Source organism: Rhinoraja longicauda, chromosome 4, assembly GCF_053455715.1.
Source record: "Rhinoraja longicauda isolate Sanriku21f chromosome 4, sRhiLon1.1, whole genome shotgun sequence".
NCBI classification, from domain to species: Eukaryota; Metazoa; Chordata; class Chondrichthyes; order Rajiformes; family Arhynchobatidae; genus Rhinoraja; species Rhinoraja longicauda.
This window is the reverse complement of record NC_135956.1, coordinates 89099532-89113580: the sequence shown is the minus strand read 5'-3', so window position 1 is coordinate 89113580 and position 14049 is coordinate 89099532. Positions and strand designations below refer to the sequence as shown.

At 43.3% G+C, this 14049-nt stretch overlaps 1 protein-coding gene across 3 annotated transcripts in view; it reads left to right on the top strand.

The window, feature by feature from the left end:
• reck (reversion-inducing-cysteine-rich protein with kazal motifs) overlaps window positions 1-14049 on the top strand; it is a 133861-nt gene that overhangs the window by 108403 nt on the left and 11409 nt on the right. For all 3 annotated transcript variants that reach the window (XM_078398740.1, XM_078398738.1, XM_078398741.1), the window contains 5 exons: window positions 4239-4410; window positions 6232-6427; window positions 7750-7957; window positions 8666-8739; window positions 11404-11559. In XM_078398740.1, coding sequence (XP_078254866.1) covers window positions 4239-4410; window positions 6232-6427; window positions 7750-7957; window positions 8666-8739; window positions 11404-11559 — 806 coding nt within the window. The remainder of the gene's footprint in view (window positions 1-4238; window positions 4411-6231; window positions 6428-7749; window positions 7958-8665; window positions 8740-11403; window positions 11560-14049) is intronic.

The window sequence follows — 14049 nt, the reverse complement described above, 5'->3', positions numbered from 1 at the left end:
TGACATTTGCTTGTACATGCCGTCCAATGATCCAGTATGGCGGTTGTGGGAATTTCAAGTCCTCTCGTAATCCTGTCCGATTAAAGGAGGTGCAGGACCATCAGTCTCCAGAAAAGCGGTCACGTACCTGTACTTGGAAGTTAAAATGGATTTGGCATGTCACTGAAAACTTTGACAGAAGCACAGGAAAGTAAGTGCAGGAATAGGCCATTCGGCCCTTCGAGCCAGCACCGCCATCTGTACCCCGTTCCTGCTTTTTCCCCGTATCCCTTGATTCCTTTCGCCCTTAGAGTTAAATCTAACTCTCTTGAAAACATCCAGTGAATTGGCTTCCACTGCCTTCTGTGGCAGAGAATTCCACAGATTCACAACTCTCTGGGTGAATTTTTTTTTCTCATCTCAGTCCTAAATGGCCAACCCCTTATTCTTAAATTGTGACCCCTGGTTCTGGACTCCCCCAACATGGGAAACATTTTCCCTGTCCAATCCTTTAACAATTTTATATGTTTCAATAAGATCTCCTCCCATCCTTCTAAATTCCGGTGTATACAAGCCCAGTCAACCCATTCTTTCATCATATGTCAATCCCTCCATCCCCGGAATTAACCTGGTGAACCTATGCTGCACTCCCTCAATAGCAATAAGCTTCCTCAAATTAGGAGACCAAAACTGCACACAATACTCCAAGTACAGTCTCAAAACTCAAAACTCAAAACCTCTCGCAATGAAGGCCAACATGCCATTAGCTTTCTTCACTGCCTCCTGTACCTGCATGCTTACTCTCAGTGACTGATATACAAGCACACCCAGGTCTCGTTGCACCTCCCCTTTTCCTAATCTGACACCATTCAGATAATCTGCCTTCCTGTTCTAGCCACCAAAGTGGATAACCTCACATTTATCCACAGTAAACTGTATCTGCCTCCTTACCCAACCTATCCAAGTCACCCTGCAGCCTCATAGCACCCTCATCGCAGCTCACACTAATTCCCTCGTCTAAATCGTTAATATATATTGTAAATAACTGGGGTCCCCGCACCAAGTCTTACGGCACCCCACTAGTCACTGCCTGCCATTCTGAAAAGGACCCATTAATTTGTACTCTTTACTTTCTGTCTGCCAGGCAGTTCTCTATCCATGTCAATACCCAACCCTAATACCATGTGCTCTAATTTAGCCCACTAATCTCTTGTGTAGGACCTTGTCAAAGGCTTTTTGAAAGTCCAGATACAGAAATCGTGGATGCATTGGTGATCATTTTCCAATGTTCTCTCGACTCTGGATCAGTTCCTGTGGACTGGAGGGTAGCCAATATAACTCCACTTTTTAAGAAAGGAGGGAGAGAGAAAACGGGGAATTATAAACCAGTTGGCCTTACATCGGTAATGGGGAAGATGCTGGAGTCGATTATTAAAGATGTAATTGCAGCGCATTTGGTAAGCAGTGACAGGATCGGTCAAAGTCAGCATGGATATATGATGGGAAAATCATACCGGACCAATCTTCTGGAATTTTTTGAGGATGTAACAAGTCGAATGGATAAGGGAGAGCCAGTGGATGCACTGGCTCTCCCTTATCCATTCGACTTGTTACATCCTCAAAAAATTCCAGAAGATTGGTCCGGTATGATTTTCCCATCATATATCCATGCTGACTTTGACCGATCCTGTCACTGCTTACCAAATGCGCTGCAATTACTTGTGGATGCACTGGCTCTCCCTTATCCATTCGACTTGTTACATCCTCAAAAAATTCCAGAAGATTGGTCCGGTATGATTTTCCCATCATATATCCATGCTGACTTTGACCGATCCTGTCACTGCTTACCAAATGCGCTGCAATTACTTCTTTAATAATCGACTCCAGCATCTTCCCCATTACCGATGTAAGGCCAACTGGTTTATAATTCCCCGTTTTCTCTCTCCCTCCTTTCTTAAAAAGTGGAGTTATATTGGCTACCCTCCAGTCCACAGGAACTGATCCAGAGTCGAGAGAACATTGGAAAATGATCACCAATGCATCCACGATTTCTGTATCGTGGCCTGGTACAGCAATATCAATGCACATAAACATAAGAAGATGAGAGAGGGGTGCATTATGGACCACCTCTTGCACTACCATGGAACTGTTTTTTTTTTAATTGCATTTTGCTTCAATGGCATTTTTTTTACAGTCTTTTTTTCTTTTTACTGTTATGTAAAATTTTGTGTAACTTGTGTATAATTTCTGTTTTTGTGTGTTTGACTGAGTCTATGTGTCAGTGATGCTGCATCAAGTAAGATTTTAATTGTACTTATACCTCTTCATACTTGTGCATGTGACAATAAATTCGACTTAGAAACTTGACTTTACAAAATCTACTGCAGCATCATAACCTGTTTATAAAACAAAATCTCATCAATTTCAACCAGCATTCAATGACATTTAGTTACCAGTCTAATTGTTAAAAGAAGTAATTTTATCTTCTCTCCTCTATCACACATTTTTAATACCTCTGATTCTTCCATTAACTTTCAAAGCTTAAAGAACTAGACCAAGTGGACCCGTTGGGCCCAAACCTCTCCTGCATTGGTGCAGCACCCTCTCACCTCCCTTCTCCCCCCCTCCCTCCTTCCACCCCCCTCCACTCCCCTTCCTCACTCCCTCCGCCCCCTCCCCCTCCCCCCCCCCACTCCATCCCCCTCAACCCCCCTTATCCTCTCCCTCCCTCCCACCCCTCACTCCTCTCCCCTCCATCCCTCGGAGATAGATTTAAACTTTAAAATGTGAATAACTTAAAAAATATAACACCGATTTCAATGAAACTTCTTCCATTAGCACCAAAGGGACGACGGTGAGTAAGGTGGGCCTAAAATTGTTGCGTTATCGTGTACCGTTTTGGCTGTAGTTCAGGAACAAACAAACAAACAAACGAGAGTTTTAGTATGTAGATAATAATAGCAGTTTCTCTAGTCTTGCCAAATAGAACCATAAAATGGACATTGACCACATTATGCCTGCAAGTAATTTGGTTTCATTCACCCACCTCTGCACCCCACAATTTCTACGTTCCACAATTATTCTCTTCCTCCACTCTTCCTTGTCTAATTTCACTGGTATTGGCAGTACCCTTTTATGAAGTCACAAGCATAATGCTCATCTTGTATCTCTTCCACGGAAATATGTTGCTCTTTTACTCCTAGCTAACCCCATCCTATCTGGATCTGTTTCGCTATGCTTTGTGCTTTGACATCCTCCTTTATAATTGGCTATTATTTTCTCACAGACTTGCTTTGAACATTTTGCAGTCTGCATTCACACTGATTTTCTACTGAATTACAACTGACAATTATCATAATTTTCTCTTGTTTCATGATCCAGGAACTCCCCAACTTGTGACTTATGTACACTCGCACTATTGTAACCAATTCTTTAAGCCCACGTGACATCCACGTTGGAGCTACTCTGTGGTCTCCGTGCCGGATAGTACAATTACACGTACGCAGTAGCACTTCTGTTCCCGACTTACCTGACATTCCACTTCAGCAAGGGTCCATGGAACGTGACCTTTACCTAAGTCGGGGAGCGTCCATATATTTCTCTTTACCCGTCCAGGAGGTGCTTGCTTTTCTCTCCATCTTCTACCTGACGCGTGGATATGTCCGATCTGTACCTGTCCTTCTCTTCAAAATTGCTTGTTTACTGCGTGCCTCGTGATCTCGGATAGTTACTATTCAAAGGTTTAGGTAAGCATGGCTGAAAACTGGGTGACAAATTCTTTATCCAGGAACACAAGAATACCCTCCCACTCCCAGTCTGACCTTTCTGTCGTGGGTCTCCTCCAGTGCCATAGTGAGGTCCACTGGAAATTGGAGGAACAGCACCTAATTTTTCGCTTGGGCAGCTGGCAGGCCAGTGGTATGAACATTGACTTCTCCAACTTTAGATAGTTCCTCTGTCCCTCTCTTCCTCTTCCCCTTCCCCTCCCCCTTCCCAGTTCTCCCTCTAACTTCCTGTCTCCACCTATATCCTTCCTCTGTCCCGCCCCCTGACATCAGTCTGAAGAAGGGTCTCGACCCGAAACGTCACCTATTCCTTCTCTCCTGAGATGCTGCCTGACCTGATGAGGTACTCCAGCATTTTGTGAATAAATACCTTCGATTTGTAAAGAATACCAATGCGCTGAAACAACTTGTGTTATTCATAAAGATTGTATACTGAGTATTTCCAAGTAAGTTATCTATGAATGTCTTTTGTAGGTCTTCCCTGTAATTGTGCTGACCAGTTTGTGCCAGTTTGTGCCCACAATGGACGCACGTATCCAAGTGCTTGCATTACACGATGTGTTGGACTGAAGGATAATCAGTTTGAATTTGGATCCTGTGCATCGAAAGACCCATGCATCTCTCATCAATGTTCCAAAAGTCAAAGGTACCAACATTTTATATGGAAAGGTGTATGTTCAAATTTATCTCGCCCTTAATTGAATATGATATTGGATCCTGACAGCCAGCGATTGGTATGTGTTTTTCAATTTGCATTATCAGCCCTTAGGGCATTATAAGGCAGTAAGGCACAGCAGCAAATTGTGGCCATTCGGTCCATCGAACTCTGTTATTCGATCATGGCAGATCTATTTTTCCCTCATATCGTCATTCTCCTGGTTCTCCCCATAACTTGACGCCCTTATTAATCAAGAACTTGTCAATCTCAATCTTAAAAATACCCAATGACTTGGCCTCCATTGCTGTCCATGGCAATGAATTCCACAGAGTCCCCACCCTCTGACTAAAGAAATTCCTTCTCATCTCCATTCTGAAGATAGGTCCTTTCATTCTGAGGCTATGCCCTCTGGTCCTAGACCAGAAACATCCTCTCCACATCCACTTTATCTAGGCCTTTAATTATTTGGTAGGTTTCAATGAGATCCCCCCTCATCCTTCTAAACTTCAGTGAGTACAGGCCTAGAGCCACCAAACGTTACTTATACCTGGGATAAATCTCAGAAACCTCCTCTGGGACCCTCTCTAATGCCAGCACTTTCTTCCTCAGATCTGTGACAACCTGTGCACATTTCTGCACATGTACAGCCAATTAACTAACCTCCCTGTACCCACTGAATTGCCACCAGTTTTGTTTTTTAATAATTTTCAGTCATCCAGTTTTCCTACTTGTTGGTCCTAACATGCTCTACTTTTCTGAGCAGTTGCCATCACTTATTGTGGTTGTACTGATGGTTTTATTTATTATTTTTCAATAATCTGTAATGTGACCTTCACTTGTGACATGATAACAATATTACCCAATTGTCGTGAATCCACAAGTTTCTGCAGCAATGAATAGATGAAAGCCCTAGATAAGAGCATGATGATGTACATTTACAGTGTCTCAGGTCTTCAGTGTGGGGGCCAGGAGTGTTCAATGACTTAAACAGAATAAAAGTCTTCTCTCTTTCTTTGCTTCTCAGACAATTGGAGCAGTTTGACACTCCCAGCATCCCGTCTCTTGTGCAATTTCAACCTGCAGTTTATTTTTCACAATGTAAAGGAAAGTGCTTAACAAAGTGATTTTTTTTTAAGTTGGTACAGTTGCTTGTTCAGTTCTTTGGAAGATCCTTCAGCATTTCAGCAATAAATAGATGAAAGGGGAATGTTCACTGTTTTAAGTGCTAAAAACAGAGGGAATGTTGCAGTCATTTTCTAATTCAAGCTGCCAATTAATATCTGACTTCAGAATCTGTAGTGGTGATTTTGGTTGAGAGATTATTATTGGCCAGTTGGTGAGAATATTTCCCTACTTTGACCTGTGGATTTTTTTGTATACCTGACAGACCTGGCGTGACCATGGTTTGACATTTGAAAGCCAGTATCTGCAAACGTTCAGTGCTATTTCAGCACTGCACTACGATGACACCCTGGATTATGTGTTTGATACAGAAATAGTGATTCAATCCTTGATCTTTTGATTTGGGATTGAGGGTCCAACTCTTCAGATTGAATTGAATGTTCTGATAATTTAAACTGTCTGTCTATTATTACTTCCTTTCTCCTGAAGAATGAACAGTCACTCCAGTCTTTAAAAACCTATGAAAAAGGTACAAGCAAAATATCTGCTGGGATAATAAATGCAGTCTAAATTACAATTATCAAAGCTATGTTTAAATTTGTATTAACGTGCATATGAAATTGTCCATTTTTAATCATTTGTCATGAAATTTAAAACATTGTCTACTTTGATAACTTTTTTTTGAAGGTGTATTCCGAAACCTAAAGTCTGTCTCACCAGCATTGATTTGCTTGAATGTGACCAGTATGAGTGTATCTCGAGATCAGTGAATTGTGAGCTGCTTCCCATTGAACCGGTTTGTGATACTGAAAATGTCGAACACTCCAATCGGTGTGCCCTGTACCAAAGTTCCAAAACTTGGTCCTACTTGGGCCCATGCCAGGTATGGATAAATACACCTAACACTCTAAAAAATGTCGAATAGGCTTGCACCGTTCATGGCACTGTCTATTTGAAATATTTTTCTCATGTTTCCAACTGAGACTGAGGGTTTAGAGCGGTTGTTAGTAATGCACTGCATCTGAATGCTGGAAGGAAACTTCATTTTTAAATTTGTTTGGCTCGCCCGTCTCTAACAGTTCCCTATGGATTTCATTCCCAGTTTCCTCCCCCATTCCATCCACCTGCTCACTCATTCCTCACATTCCCCTACTTTAGGGAGATTTGCCTCCAGCTTTCCTCAATTGTTTTCTGTCAAACATGTTTCAACTCTGTTTATTGTAAATTTGGTTGATATTGTTTCAATCACAGATGGTTGCATTTGTTTATCTTCTGCTTCCTCAGCAACTCTCTCCCTAGTATGTTTCCCTGTTCGTGCAATTCAAGGACCTCTCCCTGGTTTTCCAAAAAAATGTAGTTCTAATTATTTACAGACATAAACATTTTATGACATTGAATTCTTCAGTCTAATCTGCTTTGTTGTTCAGACCTTGTCTGATCCCAGCAAATTCTGCCAAGTCCATTTCCACTACACGCTCTGAACGCGATGATCTTGCGATCACCTGAGTTTAGTTTAGAGAAACAGTGTGGAAACAGGCCCTTTGGCCCACCGAGTCCACGCCGGCCAGCGATCCCCATACCCTACACACACTAGGGACAATTTACCATTTTACCAAGCCAATTAGCCTACAAACCTGTACATCTTTAGAGTGTGGGAGGAAACCGGAGCACCTGGAAAAAACCCACCCAGGTCATGGGGAGAAGGTAGAGACATGCGCGCATAGTCAAGATCAAATACGAGTCTCTGAAACTGTAAGGCAGCAACTCTACCGCTGTGCCACCATGCTGGCCAATGTGCTGGTATAATTTTGTGTACCCTTTTTTCATTATTTGAAGTCTGAAGAAGGGTCTCGACCCGAAACGTCACCCATTCCTTCTCTCCTAAGAGGCTGCCTGACCCGCTGAGTTACTCCAACATTTTGTGTCTACCTTCGATTTAAAACCAGCATCTGCAGTTTTTTTCCTACCCTACTCCTGTCGTCTTATGACATTATTTCCAACACCCAGCAACTGGTCCAGTAAAATCCTCACTAAGAGTAAACATAGATGTTTCACCAAGATGGAGTGCCTTTCATTACTAATAGGAATTGTTCAGCAATTGTTTGTTAATTCAATAATATTATTGATTATAGGTTTAGGAGGAAACCTAAATGTTCACATTAAAACAGATCATGCAATATCACTTGGTTTGTGCTTTTTCTGAAGGATATGTGTAAACAGCAGCCAGTTTGTGGTCATAATGGTGAGACCTACGATAATGTGTGTGCTGCCTACTCTGACCGTGTGGCAGTGGACTACATTGGACCTTGCCAAGCTGTGAGCATTCGTCCCGAATATAATTCTCATCCCGAGTGCACCAGTGTCATATGTTCACCGCTGCCCAGCAATGGATGCAAGCCTGTTACTCCACCTGGTAAGAGGAAACATTCTTCATCTGATTTTCTTTTTTTTAATAGACAATAGACAATAGGTGCAGGAGGAGGCCATTCGGCCCTTCGAGCCAGCACCGCCATTCAATGTGATCATGGCTGATCATGGCTGATCATTCTCCTGCCTTCTCCCCATACCCCCTGACTCCGCTATCCTTAAGAGCTCTATCCAGCTCTCTCTTGAATGCATTCAGAGAATTGGCCTCCACTGCCTTCTGAGGCAGAGAATTCCACAGATTTACAACTCTCTGGGTGAAAAAGTTTCCTGCCTCTAACGTGTCCAACCCCTTAATAATCTTATACGTTTCGATAAGATCCTTTTCAATACTTTTCAATCTACTGAATGATTTTCTTTTTCTCAAATTCCTAATACCTGTGCCTGTTTTATTTTTCGAGACAAAGCCTGGTCAAAAGGATTCTATTCAAGTGTAATGCACAGAGGGATATTGTGTAAGGAAGATCGCATGCTGAAACTAAAACTAGGGATGATTGTTTTCCTTTCTCGGTTATTTCCTCCCTACTTTATTCAGGCGATTCATAAAACTTGGGTATGAATTTATAAAAGTGAATTACTTTGATTCACTTCAATAAGCACTTAAACTATTTACTGTCAAAGCTTAAACATGAGGCTGAGGGGGAAAATATACTGCTTGCATAAAAGTGGTTGAAAGGTGTAATGTTTATTCATGTAGGAGCCTGCTGTCCATTGTGTGCTGGGATGCTGCGAGTTTTATGGAGCAGAGATCAGTTGGACATCCTTGCCAAGGTAATTCCCAGATATAGAGTTAAAACAAATGGTTTTAGTCTAATTTGGAATTTAACTAGATAATGTGTTAACCTTTAATACAATTGATTTTAAACATTACTGTCAAAGGCAAAACATTTTTTTTTCCAATAACTGAGACAGAGAACCGTTTAACTCGATCGTAGTTAAAAACCAAAATGCTGGAGGAACTCAGCAGGTCAGGCCACACCTGTGAAAGAAATGGACGGTTGATGCTTTGGGTGGGGACCTTGTTTTCAGACTGGTGGAATGGGGGAGGAGAAAGGTGAAAAAGACAGGTGGGAGTGGGACAAAGTCTGGCAAGTGATGGGGTTTTTTTTTTACAGGTGAGGAAGATGTGGGTGGCAGACGGGTGGAGTCGGTGACAAAAGCTTCAAGTGAAATGGAGAAAATAGTAGGTCAGACAAGGAGTGAAAGGTGAAGACGGAGGGTTGGAGGGGGCGAAAGGGAGGATATAAAGGGAAATATGGAATTCGGAATGGGAAATAAGTGCAAGGAGGGTGGAAGGAAAGCAGGGCCTCGACCCGAAATGTCACCCATTCCTTCTCTCCAGAGATGCTGCCTGATCCGCTGAGTTATTCCAGCATTTTTTGTGTCTACCTAGGGATTACAAGATGTTGGGAGATGAAGGGAGAAATGCATGCACTCTAGGGTCGGGGAAAGAGAGGGGATGTAGTGGGTTATTACCTGAAATTTTAGAAATTAGAATGTTCACACCATCGATTGTAGGTTACACAAGTGAAATATGAGGTGCAATTTACATGTTGTCTCACTGGTAACATCGAAGGCCAGGGTTGGGAAGGGACTTAAGATGGTTTGCAACTAGGAGCCCCTGCGGTCTTGGAGGTCAGAGCGCAAGTGGCCAACAAAATGCTTGCCTAGCCTATGCTTGGTCTTTCCAACATGAAGGAGGCAACATCAGGAAGACTGAATGAAATAAATGAGGTGCACATGAATGTCTGTTTCACCTGCAAGGGCTACTTAGGTCCCTGGGTAGATTTGCGAGAGGAGGTGTCAGGACAGGTGTTACATCTCCTGCATTTAAAAGGGAACGTGCCTTTGGAGGGCAAAGGTTGGGTGGGAAAGTGTGAGCGAAGCAAGGAGTTGCGGAGAGAGTGGGCTCTGCGGAAAGCAGATAGGGGTGGAGGTGGAAGATGGTGGTGGGATCACGTTGAACCCAGCCCCTCCAGAGGGACCACGCTGAGCAGATTCAGAGGGGGTGAGATTGCCGTGGGTCTCGCAGCACTCCGGTCGAAGAGAGGAGGGATACTTCTACAAAGTAGGCATTGTTTGAGGAGATTTTGCAGTCAAGGTAAAGGAATATCTCAAGAAATTCTACAGGTAGATTAAAGGTAAAAGGGTGGCTGGGGCAAATAGAAGTCCTTTGGAAAACCAGCATGGCCGTCTTCGTCTGAAACCACAAGAGATAGAGGAGATATTGAATTAATACGAATCGTCAGTTTTAGTCAGAGAAGATCATGGAATCTAAGGAATTGAGATAGGAAATGTGATGTCCTAGATCACATACAAATTCACAAAATGTAGGTATTGGCAGTTTAAAAGTGAGTTGAGGTGAATAAATTGCCTGGGCCTGACCACGTCCATCCTTAGACCTTCTGGGAAGCTATGAATCAAATCGTAGAAGGACTTGCTGCGATATTTGCATCATCTTCAGTCACAGGTGAAGTTCTGAAAGACTAGAGGGTGTACCATTAATTAGAAAGAGCATCAAGGACAAGCCAGGGAACTACAGTGAGGCTGAAGGAGGGGGGGGGGATTCATTGGAATAAGATCTAGCAGGATTTAGATAGACGCAGGCTGATTTGCGATAGTCAATACTGGTTTGCGCATAGGAAATTGTGACATAAACCTGAGAGATGTTTTGAAGAGGTCACCATGAAGGTTAACAAGGGCATGGGAGTGGGTGTTGTCTATATGGACTTTAGCAAGACCTTTCACAAGGTCTCTACTTGGTCGGCTTGTCTGGAAGGTTGGATCAAATAGAATCCCAGGCCAGGTAGCCAATTAGATTCAAAGTTGGCTTGGAGGAAGAAGTCAAAGGGTGGTCGTTGAGGGTTTTTTCTGATTGGCGGCTTGTGATCAGTGGTATGCCACAAGGGTTGGTGCTAGGTCCTCTGCTGCTTGCCATCCAAACTGTTAATATGATAAGCAATGTAGTTAACAATGTTAGTAAATTTGCTGATGACAGCAAAATTGGTGTAGCAGATAGAATGGATATTGAAGTTTGCAAGTTATCTACCATTAGATCAGTAGGAAGGTGGGCCAAGGAATGGCAAATACAATGTAACTCTTAAACGTGAGGTGTTGTGCTGTGGTTTGTCGAACCAAGGCAGGACTTGCACAATAAATGGCAGAGCCCAGGAAAGTGTTGTAAGATGTTACACAGTAGTGTAATAGATTTACCAGTGGGTCCCGATGTGTTTAAAAGGATTGTTGGAAACAGTACCCATCGAAGTAGATATTGAACCATTGAGATTTCTGAACAGCCAGATTGCGGTTTATCAAAGTTGTTCTGTACAAGGAGGGAGTAAATATGATTGATAACCACAGGTTAATTGGAAAATTAATTTATTATCCATCACTGGAATGATGGATTGGTCTCACTCAGCATTTTTGTTCTTGTAGCTAAATGCAGGAAGACCATTTTCTGTACACGACATCCTTTACACTTTACGACTCCACGTATCCGTACCTCAGTGTGATGTTTTTGGATATCTAAGTATAGAATCAGACCTTGTGGTTCTCATCATTCCAGTCGATCAAGACCCAACAACGCTGCAGGTATGCTTCAAATATATATTTGCTTTTAACTTTACATGAGTGCAGAGAAATGCATAGCCAAACATTTTCAGGTAAAACCAAATGTACCTTCTGGAGAGGGGATAAGTGGAAATGATCTGGGTGGAAAAAAATACCCTTGGTTATGTTGGCTACTTTCCCAAGACTGCATAAAGTGTAGGTGGAGATAATAGGGTGGATGGAGGTGGCTCTCTTTGATGGGCTACGTCCACAACACTGCCATTTCTAGCAGTCCTGTGCCGAGTTGTTGCCAAACATAATAATAATAATAATAATGCATTACATTTATATAGCGCTTTTCAAACACTCAAAGACGCTTTACAGGGATTTCTAGAACATAGAGAAGTGAATAAATAGATAAATAAGTAAACGAACAGAGAAAGGAGACAGAAGATGAGGTGACGGTCAGTGGTTGAAGGCAGTACTGAAGAGGTGAGACTTCAGTGATGTTTTGAATGTGGTGAGTGAGGAGGAGTCTCTGACGGTTTGGGGTAGTGAGTTCCATAGGGTGGGAGCAGCGATGGAGAAAGCCCTGTCCCCCCAGGATCTGAGTTTGGTCCGGATGGGGGGGGACAGGAGATTGGCAGCAGCAGAGCGGAGGGTGCAGGTGGGAGTGTGCCTGTGGAGGAGGTCAGTCAGGTAGGATGGGGCCAGGTTATGGAGGGGTTTGTAGGTCATGAGGAGGATTTTGTATTGGATTCTCTGGGGGATGGGGAGCCAGTGGAGTTTGTAAAGGACGGGGGTGATATGGTCACGGATCGGGGAGTGGGTGAGTAGACGGGCAGCGGAGTTTTGAATGTATTGAAGTTTACTGATGATTTTTGAGAGTGAGCCATAGAGGAGGCTGTTGCAGTAGTCCAGACGGGAGGTGATGAAGGCGTGGATGAGGGTTTCTGCAGCTGTGAAGGAGAGGGATGGACGGAGACGGGCAATGTTTTTGAGGTGGAAGAAAGCTGTCTTTGTGATGTGTTTGATGTGTTTGTCGAAGGAGAGGGTTTGATCAAAGATGATTCCAAGATTCCGGATGTGAGGGGAGGTGGATACTGGGAGACCATCAATATTGAGGATGAAGTTTTGGGTGGGTTTGGTGAGCGTTTTTGGACCAATGATGATGATTTCAGATTTGTTGCAGTTGAGTTTGAGGAAATTTGATTGAAGCCAAGATTTTATTTCAGAGATGCAGTTTGTCAGTGTAGAGTGTGTGGTGGTGGAGATTGACTTGGTGGAGATGAGGAGCTGGATATCATCGGCGAAGCAGTGGAAGTTGAGACCATGACGGCGGATTAATTGACCAAGGGGGAACAGGTAGAGAGAGGATGAAGAGGAGGGGGCCAAGGACTGAGCCTTGAACATAGAAACATAGAAACATAGAAAATAGGTGCTGGAGTAGGAGTAGGCCATTCGGCCCTTCGAGCCTGCACTGCCATTCAATATGATTATGGCTGATCATCCAACTCAGTATCCTGTACCTGCCTTCTCTCCATTCCCCCTGATCCCTTTAGCCATAAGGGCCACATCTAACTCCCTCTTAAATATAGCCAATGAACTGGCCTCAACTAACTTCTGTGGCAGAGAATTCCACAGATTCACCACTCTCTGTGTGAAAAAAAATTCTCATCTCGGTCCTAAAAGACTTCCCCCCTTATCCTTAAACTGTGACCCCTTGTTCTGGACTTCCCCAACATCGGGAACAATCTTCCTGCATCTAGCCTGTCCAACCCTTAAGAATTTTGTAAGTTTCTATAAGATCCCCCCTCAATCTTCTAAATTCCAGCGAGTACAAGCCGAGTCTATCCAGTCTTTCTTCATATGAAAGTCCTGCCATCCCAGGAATCAATCTGGTGAACCTTCTCTGGTGAACCAAGTTATGATGAATCCCAATAGGACGCATTCCATGGTGCATCCATGGAGGTTCGTGAGAATTGGTGGAGACATGCCCAACTTCCTTTGCCTCCTGAGGAAGTAGTGGTGTTTGTATGCTTCGGCAAAAACAAAATGAAGTGCTGCTGGAACTCAGCGGGTCAGGTGTCATCTGTGGAGGGGAATGAATGGTGAGTTATTCCAGTACTTTGTTGCTGAAAATTCCAGCATCTGCAATGTCTTTTGTCTCTATGGGCGTGCTTTCCGCCGTAGCTTCAGTGGCTGGTCCAGGATAAATTATTGGTACATATTTTCACCTAAGAATTTGAAGCTCTCGACCATCTCCCCTTCAGCACCACTCATGCTGACAAGTGGGGCGTGTGCTCCACCTTGCATTATGAAGTCAATAACGAGCTTCCTCAGATTGCTGACATTGAGCGAGAGGTTGTTGTCGACACCATGTTACTAAGCTCGAGCTGTCTATTGCCTTGCTGTACTTTATTTCATCATTGTGGTGAGATCTGACCCACTACCATGCTGTCTTTTGCAGACTTGCAAATAGAGTTAGAGCACAATTTGGCTGCACGGTCTTGAGTATACAGGAGGTATCGT